The sequence below is a fragment of the Miniopterus schreibersii genome (assembly GCF_964146895.1).
Source record: "Miniopterus schreibersii genome assembly, chromosome: 2".
NCBI classification, from domain to species: Eukaryota; Metazoa; Chordata; class Mammalia; order Chiroptera; family Miniopteridae; genus Miniopterus; species Miniopterus schreibersii.
The window spans coordinates 119,246,780-119,262,983 of record NC_138102.1 but is presented as its reverse complement, the minus strand read 5'-3'; the positions used below and the strand labels follow the sequence as shown (position 1 = coordinate 119,262,983).

Below are 16,204 nucleotides of genomic sequence, written 5' to 3'. Positions count from 1 at the left end.
GTTATGAGTATCTAGATGGTACTGAAGTAGTAAAACAGGTTATGGTTATCAAGGGAACGAACATAGGTAAGAAAGATTGCAGGGCCCACATAAATGATCCATCCAACACTAGCCTCTCAGTTCCTTGACATCATCAGTTTTAGAGTTTCATTCCTTCTGTCCTTTACTCATTTCCCTCACAACCACCTGGACCTTACAGGACCTGGAAATGTTTTGGTCCTGAAATGCTTAAATCAAGCATCCTACTCTCTCACCAAAATCTTCTATCCCTCTTCCTATACCCACTGCTCCTGTTTTCAAATGCATTCAGACTTGAATTTTCTGCTTCATGAATCCCTTCCTATCTTCACTGCAATTTTTATTCAGCTTAGACTTTTCAACATTCTTGCCCATAGTATTCTGTTATCTTGTCCCATTGGCCTTCCATAGCGATGGTCTAGCAGAACAATCATTTGAAATCAAAATGGCTGTAGGCATTGTCCCCTCCCCCAACACCTGAGGTTGTAGGAAAACAAACAAAAAAACACCTTTGAGTCATTTATAACCACTACAGTCTCACTGCCTACAACCACAAGTGGACCCCAACTCATGCCACTAATCCATCCGTGGTTCAATTTCTCCCGCAATCCATCACACTAGGCCGATCTCCATATTCCTGAAATACGTGATCCCATCATCTCCCCCCCCCCCCCCCCCCCCGGTCAGTTTAGCTTTTTGACTTGTGGGGAAAATAAAAGCCATTAAGTGGAAACTCTCAACTTTGTAAGATCCCTGCCTACAAATATGTTTGCATCAGCTTCCATCTTTTTTTCTACCCTCATTTCAAACCTGGAGACGTTGCTCTTTCTGTATAACATGCTTCATCTAGTGCTCTATCAATTATCCTCTCTTTCCTCAGTAAATTCTTCTCCCTCTGTATGTGCTTTCCACGTATTTCAACACACTCAGATTTCTCTATTTAACATAATTGTCTCTCAACCTCATGGTCTATCTTGGCTATTGTTGCCTCCCACCTCTTTCATAATTAAGGTATTTGAAATTGTTTTCTATAGCCACAGAACCCAATTCCTATCTTCCATTTAATCTTTCAGGCCACTGAAAACTTCATTGTACCTGAATCCCTCCACTCAAATTACTCTCCCCTAGACCACCCTTTATCTTCTTGCCGCTAAATTTCAGTGGGTACTTTGTTCTTGAACTCTCAACATCATGAAACTGCTAATAAAGCTTTTTGCCACCCTCTCTTGACCTTGGCATTCACGATTCCCATCTTCCTGGTGTTTCTTCCTTGTATCCATCTCTGTATTATCTTTTTTTTGAGGTATAGGCTTTCTCCTATCTTTCCCTTTCCTCTGATTTTTATTTCACGCTTTACTTCCTCAGGGAAAAACTCTCTTATCTCTCACTTAAAATACATTTTTTTGGAGGGTGATTTCATCAACTCTTATAGCTTCAAATAACTACTCAATATGTCCAAATCAGTGGCTATAAATGAGGTCTCACCTTTAAATTCCAAAACCATTTATGTATTGCTCAATCAGTTAGCTCAATTTAATGTGTCCCAAAGGGAACTCATCATCATCCTTCCAAAAATTCCTTAGCTCATGGGATTCTTATTCTTATGTGTGGTATTTTCATCCACTCAATTGTCAAACCAGAAAGTTGAAAAATCAGCCCTGACTTTTCAGTAAGTCTCATTCTCCACCCTCCAAACAACCACAAATTATTGTGTAATCATTATGTCCTTAATACCTCAAGGATCAGTCCATTCCTCTCATTTTCAGTGTCACTCTAGAGGCTTATATTAATAACTTAGTGCTTTACTTAAAATGGTGACTTTCTCCTGAGATATTACCCTCAATTAGTTTTATAATACAGTAGGATAGACACCCAAAAAAGTTACCATAATCATTTTCACCGTCTCTGCTTTGGATGGCTATGAGAGTCTTTTCGCTGGTTCCCCTGCTTTAATCTTTTCTCTAAATCACTCTTCGGAGCCAAGAAAATGTTTCCAAAAGAGAGCGCTGATAAAGTGATTCCCATGTTTAAATTTTTTTAATGGGTCTTCATGATTCTTTCTATAGACGAGAAATTCCTTCCATGAAATGTCTTATTTCTTGCTCTGACAACCTTCTATTGCTACTTCCTATCCTCAGCTTATTTCATACTCTAGCCACACTAAGTTATTTTATCATTTTTTGACCTATGCAGAGACTATTTTCTCTGCTTAAAATACCATCTTCTACCTTCCTCAGTTGGCAAACTTCAACTCATCCTGCAATTATCAAGTTGTTTTTTTTATTTCCCTCCTTGATTCTCCAGCCTGTTTTCATTCCCGATTGGATTACATAATCCTCTTACTTTGCTCTCATCCTTTGCTTACAGTATATTGTAATTGGTTTTTACTAACCTCTCTACTTCACTATATTGTAAGGTTCTAAAATATAAAACTGCATTTTTGCCTTTGTATTTTCAAAACCTAACCAAATGTCTAGCACATAGTACACACTGAATTCAGACTAAAAATAGGAGAATAAAAGTAAATAATATAGCAATATAACATTCAGGTTGAAATAAAGTGACAAATCACAATTTAGATTCACCTTTTTTATTCTCTTATCTTTTGAAGCAGATGAGTGGAACACTGGCATTTTTTGAACAATCAAATTAAAATCAGTTTTGGAAACTTTTAAATTTTAAGATCATCTAAAATTTGAAAAATATATAACCTGGTCTAAACAGCACCCTCAGGAAATTAAATTCGTTTTAAATTATGTGGAGTGTTTACTCACATTGCTAAGAACCAACAAGAAGACCATTAAAATGAGAACAGAAAGTACAAAAATATGGAATGTACAATTCTGGTTCCTCAGTGGGGAAAAATTAATAGAGCTAGAGAATGCTCAAGACATTGTGCACATCAAGCCCATGGATAGGAATTAGACAGGGAATAGCTTTTTAACCACACTTTAGAAATAAAGAGAACCATTAGCATTTGGATAAAAGAAACTTAGAACAATTAAAAGTACCAAGTTTTGAAGAAAGCAAATTTATAGATCTTATTACTCCAAGGTAACAGATAGGAAAACAATGGAAGAACTGAATACCCCTAGTGGCATTCTTGCCGTAAATTCTGGACAAGACAATGAGTGAATTAAATTCAAACACTGATAAAAGCATTCTCAAATATCACACTTCCACATTTGACCAATGTGTTCAGAAATGTTCTAGGACTTGGTTCACATTACTTATTAGATTTTGTCTCCATTAACCCTTAAAACCCTCTTATCAGAAATGTTAAGAAAATAAATAGCTACTTAATAATCAGAATGTTTCTTAAACCAAATGAAACTCAGGTCCTCTGCCCATTTTTAACTGGATTATTTGGGGATTTTTGTTAAGTTATATGAGTTCTTCACATATTTTGGATATCGGGCCCTCATTAGAGGTACTGTTTGTGAATATTTTCTCCCATTCAGTTGGTTGCCTTTTTATTTTGTTGATTGTTTCTTGAGACATTTCTCCCAAGAAGACACACAAATGGCTAACAGAAACATGAAAAGATGCTTCACTCCATTAGCTATAAGGGAAATGCAAATCAAAACCACAGTCAGATACCACCTCACACCTGTTAGAATGATTTTTATCCTTTATCATGTGTTGGAAGTAAAGAGTGCTAGAGAACATGGAACCCTCATATATCGCTGGTAATAATGTAAATTGGTACAGCCACTATGGAAAAAACAGTATGGAGATTCCTCAAAAAATTAAGACTAGAGCTACCATGTGAGCCAGCAATCCCTTTTCTAGGTATCTGCCTAAAAAACTTAAAAACATTTATTAGTAAATATATATGTACCCCTACATTCAGTGCAGCATCATTCACGGCGGCCAAGACATTGAGTGTCCTTTGATGGATGCCTGGGTAAAGAAGATGTGGTACATGCACACAGTGGAATACTACTCAGCCATAAGCAAAGATGAAATACTGCATTTGCAACAACATGGATGGATCTTGAGAATATCATGCTAAGTGAAATAAGTGAGACAGAAAAAGACAAGAACCATATGATTTCACTCACATGTGGAATATAATACAGAAAGCAACAAAATAACAAAAACAAACAAAAAACCCATAGACACAGACAACTGTATGGTGGTTACCAGAGTAGATGGGGGTGGGGGAGGTAGAGGGTAAAGGGGGTCAAATATATTGTGATTGAAGGAGACTTGAATTTGGGTAGTGAACACAATGCAATATATAGATGATGTATTATAGAATTGCAGTTGAAGCATATAATCTTATTAACAAATGTCACCCCAATAAATTTAATAAAATTAAATAAAAGAGAACTCCCCTCATTGTGTATGTTAGTCTGTCTGGGTCTATATGAATAAACTTAATATTTCTGGCCAAGCTGAGCTACTAAATCACACCTTAAACCTTGCCCACAGTCTGGAAAAAAATCATGGCTCCTGTCCAGGGGCTGGCCAACATCGCTCTATCACTGGCTCACTGGCCCAAGACAGGAAAATAATCTGTCACACTACTGGTTCCACATGAAACCGCATAGCTGCAGCTCTCCAAATACCAGGTACAGCTGGTACAGCTGAATAAGAGTTCTCATGCTTTGTACCCAGTTTTTCAGTATCCAAAATCCTCTTGGCCATATGAACTCAGTTGTTTAGATCTTACCCTGGCCTTCCTAAAAACCAGATGACAATTTGGTCATGTGAAAGAACCCTGGTCACTTATAGTTCACAAGTTTCTCACATTTTAATATTGTTAATATTTAAAGTTTAAAACACTATGGCAATTTTTTTTTTTAAAGTACTACTTAATAATATTTTCCTTTTTTGGTTTTAATTATCTATTTTCTTTCCTTTTATCTTTATATATAAACGTATGCTGTTTTTACGCTGAAGGTTAATCTGTGATCCAATTCTTGTGAATGAAAAACATATGCCAAGTGTAGAATGTCTGATACAATTTTTCAAAGAAACTTCTAAGTTAACATTTAACAGATAATATTTTCTCACTGATAAAACAATTTCTTTTCTATGATAACCGTGATTTAGAAACAACTGCAAGTTCTTTTCGTTGCAGCAACTAATTTCCAGGGTCTGAATTTAAAAACATACTTTTAAAAATCCTTTTCAGAAAGAAAACCATTAGAAAACCTCTTGAATTGCCCCTGAAAATCATGAATGGTTCTTTCATTATTAGCAATAAAACTGAGACTAAGTGAATTTTTAAAATACCTACTTAGCATAAATTATTAAAAATATTAATGCAAACTATATTTTTGGAGTTCCTGAAATTTACTCTTACTAGATATGCAAATTTATTTATAACGACATTTGCAAAATTGACACAACTTTTATACATGCTTAGTATTTTAAAAGTGCAAAATTTGTCTTTTTCTTATTTTTCAGTAGTAACATTTATGTCTACCCACAGAAAAATTTATAATTTTTAAATATAACATTTACATTTAAAGCTGTATCTAAGATTTCATTATACTGGTAAAGAAATAAGTCCACAGCTATGCATTCTTTTAAAAGACCATTCATTCAGCACTTTATATATTCTGTTCAATGAGTGAAAATCATAGAAACTTCAATTTTTTACCAATGAAAATTTCATCATAGAAAGGCTTTAGAAATACACTGTAAATATTTATACAAAAGGCCTAACTTTAGAAATGGATAATAGATATTATTTAAATGACTATTGCAGAGGCATTTTTAAAGAAGGAAAAAATAATATCAAACTTCAAATAGATTTATATTATATATAATTTAACCTGACTTTCACTTTTCTAACTTGGGGGCAAAAATAATAGCTTCATTAAAAGCCTTATTTTTAAATGACTAAAGTAACCCTAGAATACTATCATCATTTCAATTTTGTACTTAATACTATTTTATGTCAGCTTTAGGGAAGACTGAAAGTTATTTCATTACATAGCTCCTGGTAATATACTTCAGACTGCTCTTTAACAATGGGAGACACAAATTTATGTGTACTTTTACCACCCCACCACCAGATTGCCTAAACTCTTACGTGCTCTGAAATATGCATAATGTTCTCCACTCTACAAAATGTTATAAAGAAAGCACAATCATTGAATTCCAGAAATTGTAGGCAACAGTATAAAATTCCCATTATCATAAGCAGGACATAGCAAAGAGAGAACTTCTATCTTCACAATATTATAAATTATGTCTAAATTTTAAAAATCACATATATATGTGTGTAAATATGCAGACACATATGCACTTCACATTTAGTTCATGGGAATGTAGTTGATTAAGTTTCACTTCAGGACATCATCTTGCCTGTCTGTGACCTTTTTTCCTGCAAGGGACTTCTTTCAATAGCTAGGCTTTATGCTCACTCAATCTTTTATGTTTGGAAAGATGCTTTCTTGACAGGACATGATAGACCAAATTATTTTAACATGCAAACAGTGGGTAAGAGTTTTATCACCACTTGCAGAAGAGAGGTGTTTAGTTTTGTTTTGAACAAGAAACAAATCCTTTTAAAGCCGATTGATCTTAACTGTAGACTTCTTTCCAGAATCAATGAACAGGTGAGAAGATATTTTGAAGGAAATGAATTTACTTTTCTAATAAAAGTTGGATGCTATGTACAAACACTGTGCAAGGCAGCAGAGTGAAATTACATGACATAAGCAGTCACTTATACTACTTACATATAGGGTTGGCCATAAATCCTGTCACAATATACTTCCTGAGCTGACTTACATTTCGCCTTGTCTTATACTGCAATCTAGTAGCTTCAAGGACTAAGTATAAGCAGCTATCTGAAGACAATACATTTTCAGAATTCTTGCGTAAACAAGACAATAAAAGGAAAGAAAAAACTAAAATATGTTGTTTAGTCTATTTTAGGAGTAGTTTGATGAAGATTAGATAACATGAGACACTGGAGAGGGAGACAGAAGAGCTACAGTTGAAAGTTATCTTTTTAACAGCTCATTGGTAATAATGTAATTCACCTGGATGCCTAGATGAAGCACAGCTTAAAACTGATAACATTGGGTTCTGTTTGTTCCACATTAAACTTCATAATGTTAAGTAAAAAAACAAATGGTGATAAAAATCACTGCACTGACTATTTGTTGAAATAAATTGAGTCTTATTACTTTAGAAATACAGCATGAGTTCATGTTTGTACTTCAAACATAACATCACAGGAATAATATATAAATTAATGTTTTCTGAAATCAGATATCACAGAAAGGACCAAAATGTTCCAATACCAGGCTATAGTTTAAAAATGATACTTCTCTAAAACTTCTGAACACTTTTTTTCTACTTTTTTAGAAACTCCCTAGATAAAGTAGGAAAGCAACAGCAATGTCAAGAATCAATACTATTGATTAAATAGGTTGAAAAAATTTTTCTCAGTAACTAGAAAATATATTGTAACCTAACTCATACACTCATACTTGGAATGGTAAACTCTCAAGTTCCAAAAGGTTTTAACTTTAGGTGCAATCAATTAGTAGGACATACAAGTATTTACATATTCTAATGACGTCTTTATTCTTATTTTTAGAGTCAATACATGGAGAAGAAATTTATGAGTTATTAAAACTCTTTAAAATACCAAATGACACCACAAAGCAAGTTCACACTTTTGTGTTAGCTACTGCAATAGCTATATATTTCAAAAAGTTACCTATCTGACAAATTGTATGCAGGTAACCATCTGATGATCTGGTATGTACATGATTCAATTCGTCAATAGTTAAATTTAATGAAGAAGCTAACTTACCGGTGGATCAGCCCCCTTAGAACCAGTCAGACCTCCTGTTAGGGACTCGATATCCTGAAAAGGGGAGAGGTGTTGATTGTAAAATGCTACTCAATGGCATGGAGAACTTCCCAGTCCCACAGTGTGTAATATTTTCTTTAAACTACAAACTTAGGTAACTCAGCTACATTTGTTTTGTTTTTAGACCATCTTGCTGTACAAATACGATACAAATAGCCTATATCTAAAATTTTAGATTTTCCCCCAACTCTGTACAATCTGTAAAAACAAAATATATAAATAGACTAAGTATTTCTGAAATATGCAAAAAACAAGCTCTAGGTGGAAGAGCAGATGTTTTTTTTTTCCTCCGAGAAGCTGAAGTGCAAAAATGAGATGAAAAAATTTAATGAAACTGCAATTTAATATATCATTTGCAAGAATACTAGTCGCACAGAAAGTGCTGAGCCTACAGAAATTTTTCAATTACCTATAGTCCATCCGTTACTATACATGATAGGGGTACAAGGGTAGAATAAAAATATTTTCTTTTCCTCCCCTTCTCTTCCTTTCTCTTTCCTTTCCCTCCCTTTTGTTAACAGAACGTGTCAGTCATTGATTAATCAACTGTATATATTTAACCTTATGTTCAGGCTAAGATTTTGTTGCCGTTCTCAGTTGACCAGGCAAGAACAAAGAGACCTCTAACCCAGCCCTGAACTTACAGGCCCGGCCACCAGGACTGCAGAGGGTGATCCACTAGGACTCAGAAACATGGGATGGTGCACGCTCGGTCACTGCTGACCCTTTTCAGAAGGCTGGCCATCCTGTTCCGGGGACCAGTAATGAAGACCTTCATCAAGACCCCAGACACCCACAGGGACTCAAATTCCAGGACTGCGAATCGCCAGGACCCCCTCTGCACTCCCTACCCACATGCCCTGCCCCTGATGCCCCTGTATAAGATTTCACTTAACAAGCTTAAGGGTGAGTTGGATGTTAGAGTTTTTACCCATCACCTTCCCAGATTTCAGGCATCTGATATTATTAAAAGTGCACTTGCAATCCGTTCCCTCTCTGCTTTTTGGCTGGGTGGGGACAGGCGGCAGGAGCGCTGGACTTGGTTGACGTCCGGTTTCATACACAGGTGAAAAGGTAAACAGATATGGGTGGATTAGCTATTCTTTCACAAGGACCAACTTTTAATCTTGAATCAGTAATCACAGAAGGTCGAACCTGTGTAATGACTATGATCCTAACAGGGAGTCCCAATGGAGAAATGAGTGACGCTGTGACAGACTGGAGGGCGTGAGTGCTGTTGACAGGGACAAGTGTATCTCAGCCTGATCATGGCAGGGATTTGGTTCCAGGGTTACTAATCATGCGGCTTCTTCAAAAGGAGCTAAAGTTGTTCTAGAGTTTTAAGGAAAATCTCTCAGGATTTTAATGTTTGCAATTTCTTTTTAATTTTTAAATCATGTCCCCACACCTTCAAAATGAAAAGACAACCGAAAAAACTATCTGCTCAAAGGCTGCTGGATAGGAGTCTGGGGAGGCCTTGAGGAGTTACAGTATTTGCTAAAACGTTTCTTCCATGTGAACCTGGTCACTTCTTATACGTTTGCACCTCATATGTACAGGGTTGAGGAACCTGGGGAAATATTGTTGTATTTAAAAAATCAAATGGAAGATAACGGAGTAAAGATAGAAAAGAAAATTAGATACGTATGATCAGAGAAACAGCCAACACCACCTTGATATCATTAAGATTTCTATTACTGGTACACTTGGAGCTTAATCACATCATTTCCCTGGTTATCTCAAAAGTGGGGCATCTTAAAAAATAAGGGTATGTGAAGAAAACATTGACAACAGGAGAGAAGGGATAGCGTGATTCAAGTTTCCATTGGAAGCTGACTTTGAATGGAAACTCAATGGGTGATGAAGTTTTACATGAATATTTTATTAGGGCCATAAATGACCAAAAAAACCCACAAAGGATGCTGACCAAAAAAATTTTTACATTGTCTTGTCTGTAATTCATATATTGTATATGTTTTCCTATCCAGCATCCCTTTGGAGAACTTCTTGCACTCCCCCAACTGTAGCTCCAAAAAAAGGCTTATAAAAATTGCTTCAAATGTTGTAGGAGCCTGCCAGAGAATTAAGGCAATTTGGGTTCTGGAAGGTGTAATGTATAGTCTAAGTCCTTGATTTTATTGCTTAAGCAATGTTTGAAATGAAATATTCTCCCTCCCTTTAACTTTTACATCATTTCTGGCTCTTGAAAACTAAAGGATCCTAATTAATATGCCTGCATTGTTCAGTCTACTTTTAAGAAGCTACCCATTTCCATCCTGTTAAAATTCTTTATTCCAATACCATGCACACTATAAACAACCAAATCACTTAAATTATTAGATCTTACATATTCCCTGACATTTCTATTATCTGTGTAAAAGTAAAGTATCAAACATATAAGTTGGCAAACAAAATTAATATTCCTTTTGAATTCAAAGATAACATATAATTTTTAAAACTGTTTCAGAGTTTTATGGAATGAACTGACAAGATCTGGCAGTAAAATGGCTAAAGTATTAGGTTAACAGAAAACAGAACACACAACCCATTTTCCTGTTATGACCATGACAAAAACAAAGTTCTAATTCTATTCCTATGAAAGGTTTCTTGCGAGTACATTTAAAATGAAAGGAAAAAAAAAAGTTAAGTTCATGTCGAATTAATACCTTCTGTTCTTCATAGAAAGGCATATAATTTAAATTAACAATAGAATTTCTGATAGTATTACCAGAAATAATGGAGAAATTGATTCAGGTTAAAAAAGTATTTTAGCAGTTTAGTTGATGCATTTTGTCAAGTTCCATCATAAATTTCTTGCTGTCATAGGTAAATTGGGCAAATTTTCAGGTTTCTAAAATCTTAAGCTTTTCACAATAGGCATGGTCCTGAGAAAAATAAAGCAAAAGTAGAATTTAGAAAATGAATGGAAATGGTTTATGGTTTTTAACATGTTGAATTAAAGCAAATTATGAACTCATGGCTCTAAAAAGTATAGATGTACATTTTTATTACATTTACTTGTTTAATTGAAAAAGTTTTTTGAGCTTATGTTCTGTTTTGAGTATAAGTTGGAAAAGAGTGTTTTACTTTGACAGACACCTATGTTAAACATGTCTTATCTCCCCATAAAAAAAAATTCAGGTATGAATGAGCATAATTGTGCATAAAGGCATTTATGTGGTAAAATTAATAGGTGAATAAATAAATCATTTGAGAAGCTCAATAAATCATTGAGAAGCTCCATAATTAAAAGTGGATCAATCTTTTTGATGTCTATTGAATATTTTATCTACAAAATATAACCGAAACTCTTGACAAATGTATCTATCTTGTTATTTAAATGACTTTTTTAATGTCTTTTTATATAGATAACAAAAGGGGACATCAAAAAAAGTAAATACATTGATATCCTAGAAACTTTTTAAAGTAACTACTGTAATAATATTTGTTTGCTTAAAAAATTCAAGACAAACTTTGACTATTTTTACCAGGTTACAGAATTTATTTAACTATAGACATCATGCTGTAGATTTAATAGTTAATAAAGTAGCTACCACTTACTGAGCATTTACTCCATGCCAGGCACGCTCTTTAAATGCTTTATACATATTATAAACAGCCTCATAAGGTGGTTATAGCAGCCTTACATGTTAGTTTTTATTTTCTCACTTAACAGGTTTAAAGTTTATATAATACACCCAGTATCACACAGCTACTAAGAAGTGGGGTAACAAAACATATTTGCGTGACACAGGACCTGTGTTCTTAATGCTAGTTGTAAAGCAGCAGCTTCCCCCTGGTGTCCCGGTGACGTGGCCCATGCCCACAGGTGGGTGGAATCCCCTGTGAGCCACGCAAGAACCGGCCAGGGTGGCAGTCCAGGGAGAGCTTCCACGTGGCTGCTGATCCTTGGCACCGGAGGCATGGAACTTTCTACCTCACTTTTCCCTAAACCACAGCCACCTGCAGGCTATAAAACTGCTTAGGTGCAATATGCAAGTGGCTCTTGCCAACAGAGCAGCCCCCCACTCCTATTGTTTAGCATCGGACGCATCCAACTCCGGGTAGTCCTGTGGGACTAGGGACCGGGGCCAGGATTAGAGTGAGGCAAGGGATGTGCTAAGGGTGTAAAATTTAAGGAGACACTCATTCTGAGGGTCATATAAGTGCTGACCCTGCACTGACAGGATCCCGAGATTTAGTGCCTCCTTAAACAGTGTGCCCTGGCAACCTCAGTTTTAGAGTCCTGCAAGAATGGGTTTGGCAGTTAGACAAACTTGAAAGTGTGTGACTTCTTAGACTTTGTGCCCTAAACTCCTTACTTGGCTCATCCTAGTCCTGGCTCTTCTAGGGACGTGGAGAGCAGATACCACCATGACTTTATTTATGCTGTATATGTAATAAACTCTTTAAATCTATTTGGACTCACTGTCTCCTTCCCAGTTGAATTTACAGAAGTGTGGCAAGACAGCCTGGCACCTTCCTGCACGTTGCTGCTCATGGACTGCTTGCTGCTTAATACCAGTAATACATAGCCTCTCTTATATGAACTATCACACCTATGCAGAAAAAAACACAACAAACCAGGACCTATTAATTATATAATCAACTTTATTTCTTGAAAAGAAATTTCAGGTAATGAAAGTTTCACTTCTCTCTCCAAGGTGTCAAATACCTAAGCGAGGTTGTTAGCCAGTCCTTTACACAAGTCGTATAGAGTCTGTCTCGTTTAGTATTGGGCAGCTCAGCTCCTGGGATGGAAACCTGGTAATCGAAGACTGACCTGTCCATCAGAAGCCTTAAAGCTTCAGAAGGCTGACCAGCAGGTGGAGTGACGCTAACAGTGTCAGAGCTGTAATCAGAGTGAGATTCGAGGGCATCCTGGAGCCTGGGTATCGCCTCAGTACAGGTTTAAAATAAACTCCACATTATGCTGAACTGATGCTACTGGTTTTCCAACAGCACCCCCTCCCCATGGCCCTGTGCTCCAAGAGTTAACATAATTTTCCCTTGACAGGCAATTTGAATGATGGAGCTATAAGGATTAATCATGAGGTTTTCATTGCAAATCATTACATTCAGATGTAAGTCCTGCTTCCTCTGGGTAGAGGTGGGACGAAGAGGATATTGGGATTTGAGGTCTCCCTTACTCTTCAGAAATAAAAAATGTTAGAATAGTCTGCATGTCAAATACATTAAAAATGAAGAAAATAAAATTCTCAATAGTCAACTGAATCTAACATTGCACATGCCATAAGACCTAGAATATCTTTAAACCTGATAGTCACATTTAAAGTTAATATCACATTTTGTTCTGCCGGTGTGGCTCAGTGGTTGTGTCGACCTATGAACCAGGCGGTCACGGCTCAGTTCGGCTCAGTTCCCGGTCAGGGCACATGCCCGGGTTGCGGGCTCGATCCCCAGGAGGGGGCGAGCAGGAGGCAGCCGATCAATGACTCTCTCATCATTGATGTTTCTACCTCTCCCCCTCTCTGCAATCAATAAAAGCATTACAAAAATAAATAAAGGGAATATCAAGTTTTAAAGTATTACTCTTCCAAAAAGTCACTTTATATAATATGAAAATTCTTGAAACATAACAACGTTGTTACCAGCTAGGAGTATTTTAAAATTCGTTTTATGCATATTTATAATTTGGGGCTATTTCAGGAATTCTTTGGAGGGAAGTGATTATATTTCAATATATAGTAAATTTTAGTTCATTAGACAGTCTATCAAAATGTGAAATCAGTGTAAAATAGTAAGATGTCAACCATTTTTATTGAATGATTGTTTTCAAATTTTGTGTAAGGCCTTCAAAAATATTTGATGAGATAGTTTATGTTCATAGAGAAAGTTACACAATGCATATATTCAAAATATAAAAATTAAGATTTCTTTCATCCCTTTCATAGAAAAATTCCTGAAACTATTCCTCGTCTCCTATTTCTCTTGAAGCAAGCTTCTGTCCTCACTACATCGCTGCAACCTTTCTTATCAAGGTTGCCAATGAAACCGATTTGGTTGAATCAATTGCCACTGTTCCATTTTCATTTCTCTTGATCTCTAAGCCACATTGGACACGGTGGACCACTCTATCCCCCTTGAAATACTTTTTTTCTCTTGGTTTAAATTTACTTTCACCCTCTATCACATTCTATTTAATACCATGGCTTTCAGTGCTATGTATGCTGATGAATTGTGAATTTATATTTTCAGCCTCAACTTATCTTGTGCATGTTTCCTAACTATTGTCCCTGCATCTGTCCTTATCTTTCCTGCCCCCATATGTTCTCCACACAGCCATCAGAACTATCCATTCAAAATGCAAATTAGATCAGATTATTCCCTTGACCCAAGCCTACCAATGGTTTCCCATTATTATTAGAATAAAATACAAACTTATTACTACGTCCTGCAAAGTCCTGTGGTGATCTGACTTTGGCCATAACACTGATCCCTTTTTTACCATTACCCTTCTCTCTCATGCCACCCAGTATCATTGGCCCCACTGCTGTTTCAGAAACAGTCCAAATATGGCTCCTATCTCAGGGCCTTTGCACATGCTGTTCCTGCTGCTTAGGATGCTCATTCCTTAGATATCCTCCTTGTTAACTCACTCACCTCATTCAGATCTCTCAGTTTAAGTATCAAAAACTCAGACAGATTTTTCCCTAACTAGCCATCTAAATCAATGAAGGCAAACTCAAAAGCACTATAAAAGAAGGTTTAATAAAATAATATTTTATAGAATTATGGGTGGTTTAGTGGATCAAGAGGAATGCTGAGGCACAGGGACTAGCAACAGCTGGAAGTCATAAGGCCCCAAAGTAAGGCAAAAGAACAATGTTGTGAAGAGTCCAGCAAAGGGTGAACATCAGCCTCTAGAATAGTGGAAAATCAATAAATACTTTTTGAATGGATGAATGACTGACTGAATGAATAAAGCATATAATACCATTTTTATACAAAAAAATAACAACACAAAAAACTGAGGCTTAGATTATATAAACAATGAAGTATTTCTCATTTTTGTATAAATGTATCACTTTCAAAGCATGGCTCAAGGCAGTAGAATAGTGTTTGCACAACAAATCTTTACAGAATGCCTGAATGAACAAACTAATGAATGACTTACCCCAGATCACACGGCTGGTGAATGCTGGAAAGAAACGTTGAAATCCCAAGTGCAATAACCTCAAGCCCAGTGTACTTTCTATTCCATTATACTTCATTAATGAGACATCCTTTTAAAGGAAAATGCACTCAACTCTGTATTATCTCACCTTGAAGCAATACATTTAATATATCCCATGATTTCGTGTTCATAAGAAGGGAAATGTACAAAATAATTTAACAGGAAATAACCAATACATTAAATTTATTTTCTGGCGAAATGCTGTCAATATTTCAGATTAAAGACCTGATACCTTAATCATTATATAATGAATAAATCAATGCTTAAAAGCTTTGTGCTCAGTATTAATAAACAGTTCAAATATATTAAACTAAAGATCACTAGTTTATTTTTATGTAACATCTCATAGTAAGTAGTTTCACAGCACTGGGAATGAGTAACAGTCAGAAGACATAATTTCTTTTTAAAAAATCATTCCGTTTCTTTATATAATGCTTAATAGAAACCACCTTTCATCACAGAACACCAGCTCCTTGAGGCAAGCATCCAAATAATAAAGCTGAGTTTGTTGATGAGGCATCTTCCTACTCTACCAGACTTAAGCTGTTTGTGTTTTCTTGGCTACTTAACAGGGATGCAGAGAAAAAGCAGGAAACAAACACAACCAGTTTTAGAAACCTTCTTTCCTATATGGAAGCCAGAAGGAGCCCTATTTAGTTATTCTTTAAAATAAACAACAACAAAAATGAAACATAAGTACACTTTTCTTTGAGCATAGTCCAACCCAAATCTGGATTTTCCTTGAATCACATAATTAATGCCTTCAGGAAAGAATGATCGAGGATCTGCTCTGACCGAGGCACTGCTGGGCACCGAGAACATGACAAGGTCACAGCTTTCAAAGGGCTCACAGTCTAGTACAGACTCAGAATGACAAAGACAATTTAGTCAACAAGCATACAGTGTATGTATAACATGTGCAAGTTACCACACCCAATCTGGTGCACGGAATCCAGACTCTATGACATGCTCTCTGACTTCAGGGATCTTTCAGTCTAAGAGTATGTCGATCTGCAGAACAACATGAGGAAGAATTCTGAGAAATAAGTGTTAAAATTATAAGATGGATTGCAGGGGTAACTTTTATAGGGCGAAAACAAGCTTGAGTCTTTCATGTTGCCAGGATTTTACTTCATTTT

General features: G+C 36.0%; 1 protein-coding gene across 5 annotated transcripts in view; it reads right to left on the bottom strand.

Annotated features, from left to right (window-relative positions):
- The window catches only part of PPFIA2 (PTPRF interacting protein alpha 2), a 421,038-nt gene that overhangs the window by 331,127 nt on the left and 73,707 nt on the right, over positions 1 to 16,204 (bottom strand). For 4 of the 5 annotated variants that reach the window (XM_081127256.1, XM_081127250.1, XM_081127251.1 and 1 more), the window contains exon 3: positions 7,808 to 7,861. The exons of the other annotated variant lie outside the window; for it this stretch is intronic. In XM_081127256.1, the coding sequence (XP_080983382.1) occupies positions 7,808 to 7,861 (54 nt within the window). The remainder of the gene's footprint in view (positions 1 to 7,807; positions 7,862 to 16,204) is intronic. 5 annotated transcript variants of the gene reach the window in all.